The sequence below is a fragment of the Notothenia rossii genome, assembly GCF_949606895.1.
Source record: "Notothenia rossii genome assembly, chromosome: 5".
Taxonomy (NCBI): Eukaryota; Metazoa; Chordata; class Actinopteri; order Perciformes; family Nototheniidae; genus Notothenia; species Notothenia rossii.
Window position 1 is genome coordinate 15,590,212 of NC_136903.1, and position 17,037 is coordinate 15,607,248.

The 17,037-nt window shown below is 38.1% G+C and overlaps 3 protein-coding genes across 9 annotated transcripts; 2 read left to right on the top strand and 1 right to left on the bottom strand.

Annotated features, from left to right (window-relative positions):
• Nucleotides 1-1,841: 1,841 nt before the first annotated feature.
• Nucleotides 1,842-5,222, top strand: snapc5 (small nuclear RNA activating complex, polypeptide 5). Its single transcript, XM_079679947.1, has 4 exons — nt 1,842-2,012; nt 2,486-2,613; nt 2,706-2,786; nt 4,634-5,222. Exons 2-4 carry the CDS (start codon nt 2,524-2,526, stop codon nt 4,811-4,813), a joined length of 351 nt encoding a protein of 116 aa, XP_079536073.1. The 5' UTR covers nt 1,842-2,012; nt 2,486-2,523; the 3' UTR covers nt 4,814-5,222.
• A 144-nt stretch (nt 5,223-5,366) lies between these two features.
• On the top strand, nt 5,367-11,444 carry lctlb (lactase-like b). Of its 7 annotated transcripts, XR_013808007.1 has the most exons (15): nt 5,367-6,731; nt 6,855-7,015; nt 7,094-7,181; nt 7,291-7,400; nt 7,494-7,622; nt 7,775-7,870; nt 7,971-8,025; nt 8,116-8,277; nt 8,890-9,167; nt 9,296-9,422; nt 9,525-9,724; nt 9,865-9,928; nt 10,178-10,251; nt 10,820-10,864; nt 11,036-11,051. XR_013808007.1 is itself a non-coding variant. In XM_079679942.1 (14 exons), exons 1-13 carry the CDS (start codon nt 6,605-6,607, stop codon nt 10,850-10,852), a joined length of 1,647 nt encoding a protein of 548 aa, XP_079536068.1. In that variant the 5' UTR covers nt 5,367-6,604; the 3' UTR covers nt 10,853-10,864; nt 11,036-11,444. The 7 variants fall into 7 exon arrangements, 6 of the variants coding, with proteins under 6 accessions (XP_079536068.1, XP_079536066.1, XP_079536069.1 ...); XM_079679942.1 differs by lacking the exon at nt 10,178-10,251 and having other exon boundaries at nt 9,865-9,945; nt 11,036-11,444; XM_079679940.1 differs by lacking the exon at nt 10,820-10,864 and having other exon boundaries at nt 11,036-11,444.
• A 119-nt stretch (nt 11,445-11,563) lies between these two features.
• On the bottom strand, nt 11,564-16,885 carry zwilch (zwilch kinetochore protein). Its single transcript, XM_079679937.1, has 18 exons — nt 16,700-16,885; nt 16,471-16,513; nt 16,294-16,386; nt 15,850-16,028; nt 15,548-15,738; nt 15,348-15,427; nt 15,122-15,277; nt 14,893-14,964; nt 14,710-14,803; nt 14,570-14,622; nt 14,360-14,462; nt 14,182-14,261; nt 13,930-14,086; nt 13,754-13,782; nt 13,534-13,670; nt 13,343-13,438; nt 11,954-12,069; nt 11,564-11,849 (listed from the first exon to the last, which is right to left on the bottom strand). Exons 1-18 carry the CDS (start codon nt 16,747-16,749, stop codon nt 11,764-11,766), a joined length of 1,815 nt encoding a protein of 604 aa, XP_079536063.1. The 5' UTR covers nt 16,750-16,885; the 3' UTR covers nt 11,564-11,763.
• Nucleotides 16,886-17,037: the final 152 nt, after the last annotated feature.

The window sequence follows — 17,037 nt, forward strand, 5'->3', positions numbered from 1 at the left end:
TGCAGTTACTCCAGCTAGAAAGCAAATGTACACTTTGCATATAGCCTAGTGGAGTGGCAACCAGGCCTCTCTTTTTAGGCCTATTTGCCTTCCAAAAGTGTGACCCTTATGTTTTATGAGGGAGACTAACACCATGAAGTACATTTGTTACAAATTAGGCTTCCTAGAGCCGTAAAGTTGACACCTGCCACTTCAAACCTCTCTTTGGAAAGGGTGGATGGCCATTGATAACCGACTAGAAAGAAATACCTGCATTAATACAGGTTCATTAGCCCGCTAGCTAACTAACGTTAATGTCCACCTGGTCACACGACCACAGGGTACTTACAGGAAATCAAGCTGAGCCATAACATGTTGGATCGTGTGCTCCACGAACTCGGCTCGGGAACTTGTAACAAACAAATGTGATGTGTTTCTTTGTTTCACCGTGTCTCATCCACGTTTTGTTCAAACAATTCTAAAATAATCTGACTTTTTCTCCTCGAAGGACAAGGCGGCCGTTACCGCTGCTTGACCACAAGATGGCGCGGAAATCAAAGTTAATTTTCCAGTAGTGCTGCGTTTAGGTGCCTCTCATGAAGTCTTTTATTAAGGACGCGTTGAGGTTAATTTATTTCAATGCATTAACCGTCCAAATGATTAAATGCAAAACTCTTGCTGTCACCAATGTTTTTTGTTGAGGGATTTTAAGCAGTGATGTGACTGCGCCGAAGCTTCGGAGCGTGGTTCGAGTAAACCAGGACGTTTTTGGTGAAGCGTGTATCGATTAAGATAACTCAGACCCTCACTTATATGGAGGACGGAACCTGACGTATAAATAAATAAATGCATAAATAAATGTATGAACACATGTATGAATAAATACGGCAATAAATGAATAAATACAGGAATAAATAAATAAATGTGGAAATAATACATGAATTAATAAATATAGTGTATTTAATTCTTATTTTCATTACTTTATTTTTGTAGTTTTAGTAAAACGTTTTTTTTCCGATTAAATATCTTTACATCTTTTTTTCAAGTTTTTATGATTGTATTATCTATTTCATTGTCATTTTATTTGATTATTTTCATTCTTATAATTAGAATTGATTTTTTTGGGGGGCGTCTCCCAACTGTCATTATTTTTTGAATTATTATTTTATTGTTTTTGTATATATTTAATTTTTGTATTTATTTTTTGTATTTGTTATCATAATTGTTTTATTAAAATCTTTTTTTTGTTATGTATTTATATTATTTTATTTTGTGTTATTTGTTTATTTATATTATTATTATCATTATTATTGTTTTTATTATGATTTATTTAATTATTCTTAATATTTTATCAATTTTAATCATTTATGGGCGTCCCCCGGAGTTAATAAATGTATTCTTTGATGCTGTTTAGACTTTCTGAGGCTATAACATGGTTAAGTTTGCAAATATTATTAAGGAATAATGCAATGTTTCCCAGCCTCCTTAGGCTTTTCAATCACAATCATTTAACAGGAATATATACAATATTGATACAAATTGATTACATGAAAATATAATTGTATGTTAATTGTTTAGTTATTCTAAGGCTTTACTCATTGGGAACTCGAAAGATCACACTATCTGCCTGTTTTACACCCTTTGACCAACAGGAGGGTTTGTGCTCAAATGAAAGCCTCTTGAGACATAAGATGATGAACCCTTTTTCGAACCAATTGGCTGAACAGCTTCAAAGCTTCATAAGGCTTCATCTCGCCATCACTAATTTTAAATTAAGACACTTAGTCCTGAAAGTGATGACACATTGTTAGCTCTCCAGCCAGAAGTTTTACATTTCCGATAGCTTTAAACGTTACCAAAGGTCCGGATATGACATCATGACCACAGGAACCAAACTTTAGCTCGTAACGGTATCTTTAGCATAACAGCTAACTTATCAGTATTCAAAACAAAAGCTCTCGTAAGCACAATATCTTCGTTCAACACCTATTTGGACGTTAATATGGAGCTGTAGGCAGGACTTATAAATAAAGGTAATACTCTTAAATTGGGTTTTATTTTGCATTTGTGAAAAGGATATATTTGGGTTACCGCTAACGTTATTATACAACATGTTGTTCGTAGCGAGCAACAACCAAACAATACAGTTACCTTTTTTAAATGTGTTATTTTACACAACCTGTACTTAACTGCATGCGATAGTAGCCCGTACTATATTGAACGTTTAGCAAACTAACGTTACATTGGATGGAAGCTGCTGAGTAGAGTTAATGAATTGTCATATTTTTCAATGAAATCCTAATAAATGGGACAGGACCAGTTTGAAACTGTATATTATCTAAATGTTTGCATCATTAGAGGTTCAGTAAAGTGACTTTCTGTCAAATAAAATAAATAAGTAGTGCATTTTGAAGACTTGAAAACGTTGCCACCCCTATCCACTTTGTAATGGATATACAATCTGACATAACACTGTAACCATGACTACCTATCTCTTCCCTTTCAGTGTTGAGGAATGGTCTGACTGCAGCAGAACCAGTAAAGATGCACAGCCGTCTGCAGGAGTTGAAGAAGGAAGAGGAGACTCTCCTCAAAATCAAAGTCATGCTCCAAGACCAACTGAACAGGCTGAAGGTGAGTGAGAGAGTCCACAATGAGTGTAGAGGTTTGTGCTTGTGTTTGTGGTAAATCTGATTTATATTTTATGTGTTTGCTCTGTTTTTCAGTTCGAAGAGGGGGCTTTAAAATCTATCATTAGTGCACAAACAGAAGAAGGAGCCTCTGAACGATCTTCCCCAGAAGCTGAGGTAATCCCTGTCACATCAGACACAGCCCTGCTAAATGTGCACAGGTCACAATCATATTTTTGCCTGTTTTTTCTGATAATTTCACACTTCAGTTGTGTTATTGAAAATGCAGATAACTTATGTTTTACTACACTACTGTAAGCTTGAGGTGTTACAGTTTGCAGGCCCGCATAACCTCACACCCACACATAAACCATGTTACTTCGAGTAATAATGTTAAGACAGGAAATTGGCTAACTTGTTTGCGTTGCCGTAATCTGATTACTTTACCACCTAAGTTTACATCAGTACGACTAAGTTATACATAGCCATGTAATCCTATTTGGCTAACAGAAATGTTGCTGAGTTTATTAGGTTGATTAAAATGCCTTCAATTGTGACGAATAATCAGATTATTATGTTGCACGCAGTGGCGAACCGTGTCTATCACAACTGGACCTTCTGTAGACACACACCCCCCCCGCCGCCGTCTTGAAAAGGGTACTCACAACAATTCCGCAACAACTTCATCTTCACCTGTTGCACTTGTCATTTCAACATTAAAAACAATAAAACGGCATGAATTGCTTCGTCGCATTCATCTAGACCCTCTGTCTCGAGCCAGTTAACTAGTGGGCCTTCTAGAATACCCTGGAACCGAGGGAAACTCTGAAAGAATACGCCCATTGGCTACAAATCAATATATTATTGGTTGATCAAACTGTCAGTCCAAATGTACGCTCTCATTCAGTGCAACGGCCAGGGCATTCGATCAAGGATGTAGAATACCTTGGTTGAAGGATATTCTACCCAGAGACCCAGAAACATATCTGATTGGTTGCTTTCTTTTCTAACACAACACCACTGAAATGCGTAGTGCATGGTTCGAGAAGGACAAACAAATCAACGTAACACTGTAATATTACAGATCAACAACACAGATAAGATTCTCATTTATTCATTTTATATACATTTTATTACATTTTATTACATTTTATTTGTATAATTAAATCGATTTTTTGTTTGTTTTATCTGAGTTTTCCAGGGTATTCTCTGAATACCTTGAACGCCCTGACGGTTCGCCACTGGTTGCACGTTATGTTGTCCTATAATATTTTAGGACTGTTTTTGTTTTTATGATTTAATTTATAAACATAATGTATGTACCCTTTTTAAGAAACTTGTAATATAATATTGGGAGGGATGGAACCCTCTTTAATGGTCACACTTTCAGAGCACACAGCACACACAGTGAAATGTGTTCTCTGCATTTAACCCATCCTAGTACTAGGAATCTAGTGCTAGGAGCAGTGGGCAGCTATTGTACAGCGCCCGGGGAGCAATGGGAGTGGGGGTGAGGGGAGGGGGTTGTCCGGTGCCTTGCTCAACGGCACCACAGCAGGGCAGGAGGTGAAATGGGACCTCTCCAAGTAGAAGTCCACACTCCATGTTTAGGTCTGGTCGGGGACTTGAACCGGCGACCCTACTGCTCACAGTCCAAGCCCCTACTGACTGAGACACTGCCAATGTACATATTGAATTACTGGATAATAGGATTTATATTCTGTTCACTACACTGAGAACGTTATTAATGGTTTTATAGGCCTTGTCTAGACAATCGAAGATTAAAACATTAAATATGAAATGCCTCTATACTACTCATGCACTGTACAGTAGTATTTCATTACACTCTTTGATTTCATTGTATGCATCCGTCAGCTTAACATTTTTGTTCTTCTAGTAATTACTTCTAAGGCACATGAAGCTATACCCACGAAGAATCACCGGGCAAAAGAAGTCTGTAAAAACAACTCTCAAAGACATACTGCTCTAGCTAGTTATGCATTCTCACTTTGAATTTGTTTCAGGTTCATATTAACCTCGATGATGAGGGCGAGATCAATCAAACCAAACTGCTACTGAATGCCGCTATAGATCTTGATATGGAGGAGGAGGACGATGAGGAGGAAGATGAAGAGGATGACGAAGAAGATGACATTGAGATTGGGTCTGGCCCTGATGACGATGAGGAGGATGATGATTACTGAGATTCTCAGTGTCTCATGGAGCTTTAACTATTTGCACCACTGAAGAAGAACCACATGTTAACAGACATATGTTCATTTGTTCACCTGTTTATCACTTATACAGTTTAATTTATTTGAATGGAGTGAGTAACAGTTACAGTGTAATGATGAGTGGTGCTAACAGTACCCTCTTTGGTCTGGTTTAAGGCACAACAAACCACATAAGAATTTATTTGTCAAATGTTGTGAAAAAGGTCTATCTGAAATGCAGTAAGACAGTGTTATTAGCTGCTTATAGCTTACTAGACATATTGTGCATTTTGAGGATTAGCATTAAAATGTGTGGCTGGGCCATATAAGAAGATAGTACATATACATTATGCAAGAAATGATAATTGTAAGCACAAAATAAAATGTTTTGCATACATTTCATCTGACTGATTTTTACTATAACACTCTTCTAGTTATACACAAGCATCATACAGTATAGTTCTAAGTTGCCATGCATACATATGGGCAATGAGCAGATTCATGTTATTTTCAATTTAGGTTATACTTATGTAATTGTCCTAACCTGAGCCAGGCGAATGGATTATGCAGTGCAAACACTTTCCTCTAGCAAACCATTCAGCATTTTCTAAACAGCTAAAACAATACGGCGAGCCTCACAATAAGGCCAGCTTTGACACTGACAGCAGGGACAGCTCTGGAGAAGGGTGGTGCTACAACAGGAACATACAATAGAGAACGCAGCGATAGATATATACAGCTTTCTACGTGGGCGGCTGTTCCAGGAGAGCTCCCATTCACACAGGTACACACCTGCTGCAAATGAACTCTTCTTAAAGTACGCAGGTAATTAGACATAATTCATATGCTGTGAATCAGATTGGAGTGATGGTTGATGGATTTATGATTGATTTAGCTAAAAATAAATGACTAAAAATACTATTCATATTTGTTATATAAAAAATAATACCTGCACAAAAATGTTTTAGGGAGAAACAATCTGAGAAAAAGGTAAAATGTGTTTTTCAATGAGTGTTCATAATTCCATGAGCTTTAGATTCTTAAGGTGATGATTTTAAATGACTAATTGTATCATACAGCAATGCGTCAATTCAGCATTATATGATTAAGCTTTCATTAAATTGATTGCCGATTTATAAGATGAAAGTATTGTGACATGATGCTCATTATTTATTATTTATTTAATGTAAGATAATTGGGTTTGTTTAGTTGTGAGGACTTTACATTGACATTAACATTAACAATGTGACAAATAGCATTAAATATCTTACTATTGTCTAATGGGAAGGTTAAGGCATTTCCCAAATTCACATATGGTCTATACTGTATGTGGGTAAAGGTTGGTCCAATGTCATGTGATTGAACACTGTATATAAATCCCCCCCGATAACATTAACTTTGCTTACAGAGGGGAAAACATAGTTTGTATGGGATCTGTCTACCTCAGCACGATGACCTCAAACTCCATTGAGTTTGAAAGGGGCTATTTGGGGATGCGGGACCCCCCATAGTCTATCAGATTGTATGCTTTTAGAGACAGTTTGATGGTAATTGGGATTATATCAAGATTCTTTTCTGTTACTAGTTCAACTTTTATCAACACTTTTGAAAAGAGGGGCATGTGTGTACACAGTATATGTATTTTGATGAAATTACATGTTTGCTACCTAACTTGGCATCGCGATTCAGAGGTGATGCTAAATGATTGTCTTTTGTGTGCAGACGTGAGTGAGGGACTGGAGCAGAACCAGACATTGACTGTGCTGCAGGCTCAGGAGTACCATGCTGCCCCGCTGTGCGATCAGTGTGTGTCATGTGTTTGTGCTGGTGCTGTGTCTGTCTTCGGCTGAGGACTTCGACTGGACAAAGGACGACCACGGCTCCTTCTATTATGGCACTTTTCCAGCTGGTAAACACAACCTTTTTCTCCAGTAGGATGGAGTTAGTGCATTATAATGAACTAATAAGTGGTGATATTATACGTCCTAGAGCTGTTCATATTACCTCCTATCTGTTCATATGTGTTTAATAGGATTTTCGTGGGGTGCCGGCAGTTCAGCCTATCAAACAGAAGGAGCCTGGGACAAAGATGGTAAAGGATTGAGCATCTGGGACGTGTTCAGTCATAAGAAAGGCAAAATCCAAAAAAATGACACCGGGGACTCGTCTTGTGAGGGCTACCACAAAATCAAGGTGGGATTATCAAAGAGATATAGAGAGAACAGAGGGGGGGAAAGGAAATCTAAATATTTCACTCCGTGTGTTGTTCAGGATGATGTTGGTCTGATGAAGGAGCTGAAGCTTAACCACTATCGCTTCTCCATATCCTGGCCTCGACTCATCCCCACTGGCATAAAGTGTGAGTAACTTGCTTTTAATTCAAGTGTTTCTGAACTGAACCGGCACATATTATTTCCTTTGTCAAATACAAAAAACTCTATAATTACATAACATTTTATTATTTGCAGCTGACCATATAAATGAAAAAGGAATAGAGTACTATAACGAGCTGATTGACCACCTGCTGGAGAACAAGATCACTCCCATTGTAACTCTGTATCACTGGGATCTGCCACAGGTTGGTATACAAGACGTTCATAAACCTTCAATCATCTTGCATCACAGCACAATTCTTCTTTACTGAGTTACTGCACTCTTTTCCTCCTACTAGTTCTTACAAGAGCGATATGGTGGATGGCAGAATATAAGCATGGTCAATCATTTCAATGAATTTGCCAACCTGTGCTTCGAAAGATTTGGAAACAGAATCAAGTACTGGATGACTTTCAACAATCCATGGGTAGGTTCAATATAAAGGATTTGCAGGTGTATCATTGACACCTGCCTCATAACATGTTCTTTTTGACATGGCATAGCTTTGATTAGTTTATTACCTTTGAATTGAACTCCTGTTGTTCTCAGACTAATAATCTGCTAACATTTTTCATTTAGTCTGTAGCAGTGGAAGGCTATGAGACCGGTGAGCACGCTCCTGGTCTGAGGCTGAGAGGAACAGGCGCATACAAAGCTGCACATCACATAATCAAGGTAGGAGAGTTCATGAATATTCACTTATCAATAACACTTAGCAATGCATGTGCCAATTGAAATGTAAATCATGTCTAAAATAATCATCCCTTTTTCATAGGCACATGCTAAAGTTTGGCACACTTATGATACACAGTGGAGGGCGAAACAAAAAGGTAAACAGGGTCAAACTCAAGTTCATTATTTGCCTCAGTCTCGACAGTACTTTCTGTCTGAGTGTTGAGTGCTGCTGTTTGCATGTGCAGGTCTGGTGGGCATCTCTCTGTCTGGAGACTGGGGGGAGCCGGTGGATATCACCAACCAGAAAGACATCGAAGCAGCTGAGAGATACGTCCAGTTCTACCTGGGCTGGTTTGCCACACCCATCTTTCATGGAGACTACCCTCAAGTGATGAAAGACTTTATTGGTAGGTTCAATATTTAACATCCTGAATCCGGTGTTATATTGGTGATTTGGGAATTAACTAACTACTTGTTTGCACTGGTGGAATAAGTGTTCAGATCCTTTACTTAATTAAAAGTTGCAATATCAGTTTGTCAAAGTACTTGAAAACAAGTTGCATTTAAAATACAAGTAACAGAAAATACACTTTTGTGTGTATTACTATATTGTATTTTTATTATTCATTCATTTTATTATAACTGATTCATTCATGTTGTAAGAAATTCACAATAATCAGTCCAGGTGGAACTTATTTGAACTATTTTGTATGCTGTTGCGTTTTTTCATATATTTAATGAACAAAACACATGATAACCTGATAAAACATAATGCATTGTTGTCATGTTTTATGAAATAATCAATTGTGGTGAATTTAAAATCGTAGTCTGCAAATTAACTAGTATCTTAGGTCAGATGAATGTAGTAGAGTAAAAATGTTCACACTTACTTCTGAAATGTAGTGGAGTAAGAGGAAAACATTGTATAAAATGGAAATACTCAGGTAAATTGCAAGATCCTCGAATGTATACTTGAGTAAATATACTCAATTACATCCCACCGCTGCTTGTGTGTGCAGGTAGGAAGAGTGTCCAGCAGGGCCTCGGGACGTCCCGTCTGCCCAGTTTTTCCCCTCAGGAGAAGAGCTACATCAAGGGGACGTGTGACTTCCTGGGCGTCGGTCACTTCACCACCCGCTACATCACACAGAAGAACCACCCCTCAGCTCGTAGCAGCAGCAGCTACTTCACTGACCGGGACCTGGCGGAGCTGGTGGACCCCCGCTGGCCAGACCCCGGCTCTGAGTGGCTCTACTCCGTGCCTTGGGGTTTCAGACGTCTGCTCAACTTTGTCAAGGTGAACTATGATCTTTAAATTTGAATGATGCAGAACAGGCTTATTGACAGTTGTGCAGAAGCTGAAATTATCTTGTAGGCCTTTAATTACAAAAATCAACTTATTGCATATTGACTTGTTCCCTATAGTCTCAGTATGGAAACCCAATGATTTATGTGACTGAGAATGGAGTCTCTGAAAAGATGCTTTGCACAGAGCTGTGTGACGACTGGAGGATACAGTACTTCAAAGACTACACCAATGAAATGCTGAAAGGTAAATGAGCTTATAATATAAGCACCTGCAAATCTTTGGTCATTTGGAGCATATTTATTTAAAGCTCAATCCCATTTTTGTGGTCAACTCACTCTCACTCAGCTATCAAAGATGGAGTCAATGTGAAGGGCTACACCGCATGGTCCCTGCTGGACAAGTTTGAGTGGGATGAAGGCTACTCCGAGAGGTTTGGCTTGTACTATGTGGACTTCAGGAACAAAAACAAGCCTCGTTATCCCAAAGCTTCTGTCCAGTTTTACAAACGCATCATCAGCTCCAATGGATTTCCCAATCAGAGAGAGGTAAGAGACTTAATGAGTCCTGCCTCCATTCCTTTCATGACAACACTTAGATATTCCACCAAAATGAATTGGATAATGCTCTAATGTGCCACCAAATAAATGTCAGTTATTTTCTGAAATTGCATTGTGAACCTCCACAGGTTGAGAACTGGAGGAGGAAGGCAGTGGAGACGTGTTCCACCAGTAACCAGCTCCTCGCTGCAGGTCAGTGTGTCTTGCAGGTGTACTAGCTGGGGTAAACAAATAAAGATTCTGACTTAAATATCAAACAACTGGCCAATAGTATAGAAAAAAGGGTAAATAATATCAATTGTAATCTGACTTGAATATGTGTTGCTGCCCCTCAGAAAACACATGGACAAATTATAAGATGAATAAGAATGGAAGTATAAGCCAAAGTCAAACAAATCTCTAACAGAATATCTGAGATATCTTTTTTGTTTGCCCCTCCAGCTAGAAGAAAATCCAAGGAACATGCAGAACTGCCAAAGGTTTGGCCAGTGCATGATGAAGTTTAGATCTTGAGGGTATATGTTTTTTATATTATTTAATATCAGTTTGAGTGTTGTTGCTTTGTGATTGTGTTGTTCTCAAATTAACTAACATAATTGCAGTTTAACGCTTAAACATGCCTCTGAAATAAGCGTGTACTGTGTGTGTACTATGTGCAACTACGTCTTCATATTATTCAAACTTTTATTAGTGTGCTTGAATCTCATTTGCAACCATGAGCAGCCCTTTAGATTTCACAGAAGCTTTGACAAAAACTCTGCTTATCTGTGGATTTGTGCCCACGGGGTAATTCACAAAGCAGGATTATAAATTCACTAAAACAACATACCAGTTAAACTGTCTCATACATTGGAAGTTGATTTATAAAACCAAACTCAAAAGTGATGTTAAGGAACACGATTTAGCAATGCCAGCTGATGACTGGTATTTATAAGTTACATTTCAGGGGATTTGATTCTTTCACAATAAACTGGCCATGTTACAAATTCTGCTTTCTGAAATATTCCCCATAATCTGCATGCAAGTTCTCAAAGGGTTAAAGTGTTGTCAATCAACTCTGAGTACTTTCTCTTTCTTTATTAGAGGAACAGCGGAGTACTGCTGCCAATATTCTAAGACTAATACATGGTAAGGAATCACTTATGCTCACAGAAAAAAGTTAATTTGATTTAGGAGGAAAATATTAACCCTTTGAGTGCTGTGCTGGAGCTTTATCACCTGCTTCATAAGCAAAGTCTGAACTCTAGAAAAAGATTCTACGGAGTTGTTAATGTGTGTATGTGTGTGTATGCTTTGCAGACCCTTTGACCAGCCACATGGAGATGGTAACTGAGATAGTGGTTCCCACCGTGTGCACGCTCTCCATTTTGCTCAGTGCCGTCTTCCTCATGTTCCTGCTGCGGAGGCGCAACTAAAAAATGTTTACAATCAAAAAACATCAATACACATGCTTGTATTTAAGTGCATCTTTTCTTTAATTGATCATGTGTGAACATAAATACATTATTTGAGCTGAATTTGTAGCGAATACGTGACTTCATTAAAGTACTTTATTGTGCATACAATGTTTGCTAAAACAACTGATTGACTATTGAGCCTTTTATAATGAATGTAGTACTGGGTTAGGGTTAGTGTGATAAACCCTGCTGCATTTTGGGATTTTCTTACAATATTGCTGTGGAATATTACCATTGCAAACAGCCCTTGTGTTATATTGTACTCTGTGGTTTGAGTTGTTCAGCTAACATCTCTTTCAACCGCTTCATTGATCATTAAAAACATCTGTGAATGTGAACTGCAATAAGAAAACCATACATAATCACATCATCAAAAAACAGGACTTATATTTATTTTTCAAAACAATTGACAATAATACAGTATATTAATAAAAGCATACACTTTGTGATGTGGTATAAGGTATTCTGGAAAGTTCAAAAGGCACCTTTAAAACATGTTAATAGCTGATGAGAAAATAGATAATAACAATAAACGCATCTTTATCATTAAGTTGTGCTCTGTGTGTAAACTCATGCAAAGTTGACGAGGCTGCAGCAAACCATGGTGGTGAAGAAGGCCGGATCCTCACTGTCCACATTCACTGTTTCATTTGGATCTAAATACAGAACAGGAAAGGATTATTAATGTTATCTGTACTTTATTAGGATAATTATTAGTTAATATGTTGCATGAACTATATTTTGGAGTGGTGAGGATCACCCGCTTCAAAGATGACATGATCCACCAGCGGTCTGTCACTCAGCTGTACGGAGGTCCGGACCTCTTGGGGGCCGTGGCCACTGGACACCTCAGCCCTCCACAGCACTGGGTTCTCTCTGTGGAACAAACACACACGAGGGATCAGAAAATAGTCCCTGCTAAACCTATACAGTTGACACTAAAGCGCATGTTGGGAGATCTGATCAAAAAACTTTGGATACAGAGGGTTTGAATTGGTTACATTTCAGTCACTACAGCTACATTTGAAGGTAGGTACGCACCTAGGAGCACATTACAACATTGTGTGGAAGCAATTGTGTTAAAAATAAAAATAACAACACATATTATTGGACTTACTTCTTACAAATGACTTCAAATCCTTTTTCTTTTTACTTCATACATGATACATTATACTTCATACAAATGGCCCCTGCTACCTTTCTTCTAAGGCTGTAAGATATGGCCAAAATATTCCATCACAATATAGATCATTTCCTATCTCAATATAGACTTACATATAAATCTATAGTATGTCTTCTGGTAAGTCAATAAGTTATATGAAACATGAGATGAAAAATGAACTACTAAATTAATAACTGACAGATAAAAGGTATTGAGTTTCTTGTCATTATTTCTAATTTTCTCATAATTACCAACTTAAAGTGGACCTATCATGCTATATTTGAATAATATATTGTAGGGCCATACCTATATAAAACATGTCTGCAACGTCTTTTTTTCAAAATACCAAACAGATCATGCATTTTAGCCATGCCTCATTTCACTCTATTTGCTCTTTTTTAGCCCTGTTTTTGCAAGTGCTGATTCTGTGAGAAGTCTTCTTCGCTGCTTTTGCGCCAGACTACAGCGCCACCTACAGGCCTGGCATATGTACTACAGCGTCTCCAGCGCTTTCGAAACGGCAATGGCTTTGGCTCTCTCCTCCTGATAGGTGGAGAGTTGCCCATATAGGCGGAGCTCCTCGTTCCTGACCTCAGAGAATTTTCAAATCTGTATCAGTCTGTATCAGATCCGTTGCAGCCCCGTTTTTAGAGATTTGGGTATGGAGGAAAAGAGAAAGGGTTGTGTTTTCTGACACTTGGTGAGTTCCCTGACACACCGGGGACACATATTCATGTATAAAAGACGGACAAAAGTGCATTTTCCATGATAGGTCCACTTTAAGTGAAAATGTAACTATTTTTGAAAATAATGAGGGAAAATAAACACTCGCATTCATTGAACAATCTTCAAATGATATTGTCTTAAAGTATTACACATCACATTTTCTGAGAAACCTGAGTTAGTATGTGCTTACTATTTAAAACTTAAATGTTATTTATTATCACCCAGCCATACTTAATTTCTGCTAAGATTTACATTCCTTACTTCTGGTAGAAATGGCTGATCAGCGCAGGTTTGATTTGCAGTTTGAATTCATGCTCCTCATCATATGGGTATGTTTTGTAGTGCTGCAGACATGATCTGTGGGGGGGGAAAAAGTTTCACCTTTAATCTAATCTTTAGCAGAATACATTTAGCACACTCAAAAATCAGCGGAAGAAGACAAATTAATTTACTGTGTGAGAAGGAAAAGTCTGTCGTAGGGCAGACCCAGGAAAGTACCGCAGGTCATGATTACTTCCAGCAGGTGGTGCAGTTTCCGGAGTCTGATCACTTGCTCCTGGGGGTCAACCTCAGTGCTCAGGAAATAACACTAAGGAGTAAAATATTAAAACTTAGAATACTTTGGTGACAGTCAATTAAAAAAGGTTGTCAGTCAAATAGTCTTAGGCTTACCAAGTGGTTGAGGGTTGTCAATTCTTCACCTGAGGAAAAAAATAGAAAATAGAAAAATATCAAAGCAAAGTGTGTTTAATTGAAAGTTTCCTGACTGTATGACTCATTCACTGAGGCTCAATATGGCTGTTAAGACTCTGAATGACATGCATTTATACAGATAAGTAAGAGGTTACCAATGAGGTAGTTAATGTAATCCTTTCTCATCTTGTCCAGCCCCATCTCCAGCAGCATGTGGACAGGGGTGACACCTGCGAGAGACACGTGGTCGATCTGCTGGTGGTACGACTGCAGGATGAGCTTACTGAGAGAGCTGCTGCTGTCTCTGTGGATCTGAAAGAAATTCAACAAAACAGAACAAACTTCACACACAAGCCTCAATCTCCTCTCACTGATAAACAGTTGTCTGATTCTGCATCATATCATACCCAGGGTTTGATGTCACCGTATCTTAGAGCTTCTGTGACCAATTTCAGGCAGTCTCCAATATCTTGATATGAAGTCACACCTGTGATGAAAAACAAAATGGGGGGAAATGGTTCGAACTGCTGCTTTGTAATGATAGATCAAGTGATATTTAGTTTCCTTATTGACAAACTAACTCACTCTTTCTCATCCGAACCCACAGCTGCTCCACGAAATCCAAATCGCCTCGTTCCAAGAAAGAGTTGAAAATGGGAGTGTCCATGTCTGTCGTCGGCTTTGAGTTCTTTTAAAAAATATGGAAAAGCAAGAAAGTTATCTTATTCATCCTGAAATCAATGAACTTGTAAAATGAAAAATTCCTTTGAGTTCTTGATATTGACACTAACTTACCTCAGCTGTTTTTGCAGCATCTTCCTGTAGTGTCTTTGCAGTGCCCTGAAGCTCTGGGTGAATAATAAAACAAAGACAGTCTTAACCTACTGTTGTCATGAAATCCTAATAAAGGTGCCTCGATTGAACAAAACAGATACCTTCTAGGAACGCCTTGGTCAGGTTTACAGCTGATGTGCTTTCCAAAGGCTCCATCCATTCAGTCTCACCAGTTCTTAAACCATCTGCAAGAGACTGAAATAACAGAAATCTGAAATATTTAGTTGTCTATTTACGTATTGATACTCACGGTCGTTCACCTCAGATTAATGTGGGACACACACCTGAAGAAACTCTAGTTCCCTGTACATCTCGTACATCGGGCTCCTCATGTCCCCAATGGCAACTTTGATATTCTGCATGTGAACAAAGATAAACAAGTACACATCATGTATCACTTTATCCTATATTTGAAATGGTCATACTAAAATAAAATTCAACTTTAAACATATAAAAAGTAAGCATTCATGTTAAAGGAAGATACATTTTTAAATGTGAATTACTGGTGCTTACCAGTGTTGCTGTAGAGGACAGGGGAGGGGTCTGCAGGACACTTTCCACATGGCTCCATTTGAAATCCACCGTCACACTGCTCTGTGACTCAACCGTGGTGTTTTCAACAACAGTGGAACCAAACAAGCTGAACCTGGCACTGCCTTTAATCGCTGTCTGTAAGCATCAACAGATGAAAGTGAATGAACATTAATTCACACTGAATTACAAGAAAGGATGCTCATACCGAGGATGGGGGGTGCCTTTTCTTGTGCTCCTGTTTAAGCATGTCCAGGGTTATGAGGGCTTTTTTGTCCACAGTAGAGCCTAACACAAATGAAGTCGGATTAGCACAATTGCCAAAGTTAATGAAAAACTAATATTCACTTATCTAATAAAGTTTCAACAAAGGGTTATTCAAAGAAATATAAAGCATTTGAGTTATACCCTTGCAGGTAATGGAATACAATTTGACGGCAGACACTTTATTGCCCGTGCGGACGGTTTCAGCTCCGACCCAGGCTGTTCTAGCCGGATCCGACATGTCACATCGCACCCACAGCGGGTGTAAGGCAGGGTTGTTGTCCACAGCTGATACATTAGCATTTTGAGATAATGTGTACCAAGACAGCAACTGCCTAAAAAGCAAAAATACATTTTGTTTGTCATCAACAGTGTGTTTGATACATGGGTTATACAAACCCACTAGATCTGTGTCATTCAGAGGAAGTTTTCTTAGAATCGGTCACCTTGCTTTCATTATTGTGAGCGGCTGTGGTCCCAATTCTGGGAGAGAATTGGCATCATCCTCAGCATCATCATCATTAGCAGTATCTTCATTAGCAGTATTTTCATTAGCAGTATCTTCATTAGCGCAGTTAGATGTTTTAGTCATTGGTTGATCATGGGGTTCATCTATTTTTGGAACCTTTTGAAATCACAAAAATAGAACATCACACAAACATGATCCAATGGTTAACTTACAATTGTATATACAAAAAGGATATCTGCAGGTATCTGGAGTAATATCCCTTGATTTAACAATGATGCAGGATTGTAGTACACAATACAATTATCGCCATTAATATATTGTTTTAAAATTATTTATGTATATTCTTTATATTACACAGCGATACTTGTCTAGGATTTGCAGACACCCATTAACATGTCTTAATAACATTAAGAATACTCACAGGTTGTTCACAAATGAATACAGGCTGGTTTCCACAGTATGTATTCAGCACAGGGATTTTGTCTTCATTCATCTTTAAGATTTGAGTGTCCTCCTGAAATCAATCAGATACTTTATCAACATCATTAATAGATACATAGGCTACTCGACAGATTTGTACTAAGGGATAATGAAATACCTCATAGATACATGGATTGTTGCTTTCCTGATCTTGGAGGGACCTTCAAACAAACGAATAAAAACACACATTACTACGACAAGATTGGTAATTAATGGTATTCAAGCAATTCAATATTATTCTACATAAAGGGTGACAGTTCATTCACTGCCTAGCAGTCATCTGGCGTTAGGTTAAAAAGGCTAAACAAGCAACATTGTTAACGTTGAGCACCCAAAAGTAGACTCACCGAAGAGTATTGTAAAACTCCTTTGCAATGGAGATCACCCTTGAGCCCATCGCAAAAATAAAAAAACGGATTACTTGTTACAGAACTAATAACATGCAGAAAATAAAAGAGAAGTTAGCAGAGTGAAGTTTGAGCTGCTACTGTTGTTATGTTTGATACTCGCGCGCTGACTTGGGTCCTGACGTCATGAGGTCACAGGTCATCTTTTTATTTGTGTTTATTTTTCAGTTTACACTTAAATGTGATGACTTGAATTAAATAGCCGTAGTGCATATATAACATAACCACAAATAAAATGTAAAATATATAGAAATTAAATAATATTTGTTGTAGGAAAC